General features: G+C 38.7%; 1 protein-coding gene across 1 annotated transcript in view; it reads left to right on the top strand.

Moving 5' to 3' along the window:
• Positions 1-688: 688 nt before the first annotated feature.
• STAM2 (signal transducing adaptor molecule 2) overlaps positions 689-5,337 on the top strand; it is a 28,304-nt gene continuing 23,655 nt past the window's right edge. The window contains exon 1 of the mRNA XM_015814383.1: positions 689-831. Coding sequence (XP_015669869.1) covers positions 792-831 — 40 coding nt within the window. The 5' untranslated portion in view covers positions 689-791. The remainder of the gene's footprint in view (positions 832-5,337) is intronic.

Below are 5,337 nucleotides of genomic sequence, written 5' to 3'. Positions count from 1 at the left end.
TGCATTTCTCCACCCGCCAATCAATTTCCTCCCCCCCCCCTTCTCTCTCGGCCCCACCTTCCCGCGCCTACTTGAAATCCCATTTGACTCGCGAGAAAAGACAGGAAAATGACGCAGGCAGAACCTGCTCTTCAGACGAGGCACTAGATCTAGAAAGGATAGAACTACAGAATTTGTCGTGACAAGATTCAAAAATACTTCCAGGTACCGTTTCCTTCTATTTTTTTATCGGCGCAAAACAGATCCACATATCGTTATGTGCATTCAACATCTCGTCTGTTTGTTTCAATATAAGAAAGCAGCTTTGAGACCGTTTTGTTTTCTTGATTTCTAACTCTATGCACGGTTTTTTTCCCGAGGACCCCAATTTTTTTTGCCTACACCGTTGCCTATTCCTTACGTCGAAGCTGCTCTATTCAGCGGGGTCCACACACACACACACACACACACACACACACACACACACACGTCGATGCTGGCTGCTGAAAGAAGAAACTACCCAAGGAAACTATTCACGGTTTCTTGTTATCGGGAATGCTGGATTTGGGATTCTTCGAATCCGGCGGCTACGAGACGACCCCGGGCAGAGAGGGCGCGTCGGGGTCCTTCGCGATGGCGGAACAGGAAGTGGAGGAGAGGAGGGGCGTGGCCGGGCGTCGAGGGCGGGGACTGCTGCGAAGTGAGTCGCGTCCTGCGCTTGGAGCGGCTGCCGAACCGGACCGCGCCAGGTTGACCCCCTCGGGGTGGTTGTCGTTAACGTTCGTGTTGCCGCCGCTGCCGCCAACGTTGTCATGCCGCTCTTCGCCCCCAACCCCTTCGAGCAGGATGTGGGTGAGTGGAACAGGAGTGGAGGAGATTTTTCTGCCCGGCAGGAAAAGAGCAGCAGCCGCCCTTAAAGGCTCCCGCCACGGCCTCCGGGCACGGGCACGGGTCGGTTCCCCCCGCCCCCCCATTCCCGGGGGGAGATCAGCTCCGTCGGCGAGGCCAACCCCTGCCCACCCAGTTCCGTCCCGTCCCAGGACTGCCCTCTCGACAAGGTGGTCGGTCGTCCTCTGGCTGAGGATCTGAGTTGAGGCCACCTGTGCGGGAGAGGAAGTGGAGCAAGAGGCCCCGGGTACCTGGAGGGAACAGGATTCCCCCCCTCCCCCCCTTAAGAGGTTCAAATGATTTTGCGAAATACTCTCTGGCTGGGGAAACCTGATTCTCCTCCTCGTCACCAGATCAGACCCGAAGCGGAAAGCGAAAAGCGAAAGATTTGCCCAAAATTAAATTTAAGTGTGGATCCTAATCTGGTCTATTATTGTTTTAAAGGCAAATTGGCTTCGGGGGAAAAAAAATAATCCACAGGCCCACCTCTAGGTGTATAATTCAGTCGTATTGCCAGAATTAGAACTATGGACACTTTTTAAAATGAGGGGGGGGGAGAATAATTCAGAAACTAAAGCCAAATGACTTCATATCAAAAGAAGTAATAGTTTTTATTTACAGCTAAGTAGAGAGGTTTTTTTTTTAATGCTAATAGAGAAGGAATTGCCACATTTCATTAAATGACCGTTTCATTGAAAGGAATTTATTTTGCATTCCCAACAACCCTATTTGGTGATTCTTTTGATCAGGGCAAGTTTATAAGGCAGGAAATGGCCTTCAAAATATAACTTATACAACTGGAATTAGGAGAGGTGGCTAGTTATGTTAACGATTCAAAGACCAGTTTTGATTGGTAGGAATAGAAATTAAGTTCTTAAAAGGTCTAAAATAATCCTCGACTTACGACCACAATTGAGCCCAAATTTATGTTGCTAAGTGAGAAATTTGTTAAAAGAGTATGCCCCCTTTGTTAAGTGAATCACTGCAGTTGTTAAATTAGCAACATGGTTATTAATAAGTGAATCCAATTTCCCGATTGACTTTGCTTGTCAGAACACATTATAAAAGTTGATCATATGACCCCGGGACACTGCAACCATCATAAATATGAGTCAGTTGCCAAGCATCTAAATTTTGATCATGTGACAATGGGGATGCTGCAACAGCCATAAGTGTGAAAATGGTCATAAATCACTTTTCAGTGCTGTTGTAATTTTGAACAGTCACTGTTACATTAGCTGTAATTGATTGGTGTCTTGGTTTAACTATATAGAGCTGTTGCTTGGTTAAACTTCAAAAATAAAGATCTTTATTCCAAAATCTAATGATAAAATTTCCAGGTACTGATGTTGAACTTCTTAGATTTGTTTGCCCTCTTTGCTACTTTATGCCTTTATTTTAGTTTCTCTTGCTTAGTTGAATTCATGAGAATTGGATCTAAAAGTGAAATAATTCATGACTTTACAAATTATCTAAAGTTGTGTATTACTAAAGGGGATTAGACAAGAAATCATACATCAGTAGAGATGACTTGACACTTTTTTTTCTCATTTGCAATAGTACAGCTATAAGTCATCTGCATGTTGCAGGATGTCATTTCTGATTGGTGAATATGTTAAAATTAGAGAATGAATATCTTTACAAGCTGTAAATACCTGAAGCAAATGTCCTGTTAAAACTTAGTTGGATTTACAGTATTTTATATGTAGATGTGTATAAGATAAGTATAAGGCCTAGTAATTATATATTTGCAGATTTGAGTCTCAGTTGTACTGTACATTGTCATGAATTATTTTTCAAGAAATACATTTTTCATGTCTAAAAGTACTTGATCAAAAATTATTTTTAAAATGTCAGTTACTAAAACAATTACAACCTTTAACAATTGCACAAGAACATTGAAAAAAATCCACACAAAGTGCTTTTAAAAATTAAAAAAAGTCTTCTTTGAGTTTTTTAAAAAAGACATAACCAAGAAAACATTTTTCTTCAGAAGGTAGTTTGATGTTTTAGTATTACAGTTGACTTGCCAGTGTTTGCCTCTAGGGATTAATGTTCTTCATGGGCAAGAACAGAGACACATAACTGACATATAACATTAAGTTGTAATGTGGTTTAATGTTGCCTTTGGTTTAGCCTCACTGTGAATGCCCTCAAGAAGGAGCTATTGTTACAAACTACAGGGGCTGAATTTGCATATAGTATTTTACCATACAAGAACCCTTAAAATAATGTTCATGCAAAAAATAATGCATAAAAAAATAACAAAAAACTCACAATGAAATTAATTTCTGGCCTATTTAATCCATGTTTTTCAACAAGTAGCAAGGCGGCACTGAATCCCGGCATGTAAAAATTCCCACCAGTGTGGATGCTAGCTTTGCACTATGTATAATATTAAAAAAATGATTATATTTTTCCATCACAATTTCTCATGGAACCTCTAGCGACCTCTTGTGGAACCGTAGTTGAGAAAAACTGGCTTAGAGCCTAGAATATTGGAAGATTATTTTTCATTGTGTGCAGATGTTAGATTGTATAAACATTCAAAAGAGATTTTAAATTGAGTAGATGGGAAATTAGCTGCAATTTAATAAAAATTTACGGGCTTTATATTAAATTCCTGTCAGAAGCAATTACGTTTTATGTTAGCTGAAGCTTCTAGAAACTTAACAGAAGTTCCTACTCAGATTTATATAATATGACTAACCTTTTATTAATGAGAAAACATTTACTATCAGAACCATATTTTTTTCTCTTGAGAACTTAAATGGTAGTGTTTTGCTGATGAAAGTTGCAATCCTGTGCCTGCTTCCTCAGATTTTATTGATGTAAATTGTTTAATTGCTGTTTTAATTTCTGGTGACAAGATGTTTTTAATTCCAAGATATACAAATCACATTTTTTTAAATATTTTACCAAGAGAGAGGATAAATAGAGGATAGAATCAAAACTTAAGCTTTTTAAAAATAATCTTTTATATTTATAAATGTTCATAAAAATATTTAATTCTAGCACAATGCACCTCATGTATCTTTAGAAAAATCATAGAAACAATGCTCTTGCATGTTTTTTTGTTGAAATAAGTGTTTTCAAAGTAGACATTTTAATCAGAAAATCATAGAGATAAAATTTATGAAGGGTCTGAGAGATCATCTAGCCCAGTCCAGAAATCTACTATTATATGACCATCCAGACTGTTTAAATACAGAACAAAGAAGAGTCTGCTACTTCCTAAGATAGTCTTTTCCATTACTGAATAGCACTTATCTTCCAGAACATCTTCCTCATGTCCACCTCCAATCTGCTTCCTTGTAATTTAAACCCACTATTGTTTGTCTTCCTGAATAGATTTGCAAGGTGCTTCCTAAATATATTTTTCTCAGTTCTTGTGTATTGTAGCCTATTACTTGCCAAGAGTCCCTCATCTTGGAAATATATCCTACGATCAAACTATTTCCTATGGAACCATCTGTATGCCTCCTGTTTGCTTCCAGTATTCTTCTTGGACCAAGAAGGAGTCAAGAAAATATCACCTGTGTCCTCAGCCTGATCCTCTTATTGCTTTACAGTACCATATAGTAACTTCATGGTTGTATCATTTGTTCCCATGTGGATTAGTGAAGAGGGATAATGGTTAGTAGACATCAAGTATTTTGGGAACCCTATATATGTATGCATTTTTTTATATGCCACCCAGTCTTAAGGACTCTTTACAGGGCTAAGAATCTTATAAAATTACACCTGCAAAGAAAGAAAAAGAGACAAAACCCCAAATATACATAAAACTAAAAAGTAGAATACATAGAAGTAGAGGATACAAAAGTCAGATGTTCTCAGAGCTGATTGAATATCTCTAGGTAATGTAGTTGTCGAAAAAGCCCACTTTTGAGGGCCTGTCAGTTGGCAGTCTTGTAAAAATGAGATCTGTAGGGAGTTGACTATGTTTGAACTGATGGAACATTAAAATGAGTATGCGAGAATGCGTCCCCTTATATAACCAGATCCAGAACTATGCAGAGATTGGTGGCGAGATGGGCAGCCATATAAATCTACTAAGTAAATAAATAAAACCCAGTGCTTCTCCTAAGCCAGTGGATTCATCTATATAAGATCAACTCATAACTGTCCAAATTGATACAGTACATTCTATACCAGCTGTAGGTTTTGAATATTCTTTAAAGAGAGGCCCATGAAGAGTACATCACAATAATTCCTCAGAAGGTGACTAGAACACAAATGATTGTGAGCAAGACATCCTGATCCAGGAATGTCCACAATTGGCACAAAGAAGTAACAGTGGTAAAGTTATTGTTGTTATATTTTTAATCTGCTATCAGCCCTCCTGGATAAACCAGACAGGAAACATGACTAGATGAGCTAAATCTATTTTATCGTAAGGCTACATTAACACAATTTTGCAAGTCTGAAAGTACAAAACTCCCACCCCACTTTTAATGGCTTAATCCA

The sequence above is a fragment of the Protobothrops mucrosquamatus genome, unplaced genomic scaffold, assembly GCF_001527695.2.
Source record: "Protobothrops mucrosquamatus isolate PMUCROS unplaced genomic scaffold, P.Mucros_1.0 scaffold_87, whole genome shotgun sequence".
In the NCBI taxonomy this organism is placed as follows: Eukaryota; Metazoa; Chordata; class Lepidosauria; order Squamata; family Viperidae; genus Protobothrops; species Protobothrops mucrosquamatus.
This window is presented reverse-complemented; position numbering and strand designations above follow the sequence as displayed.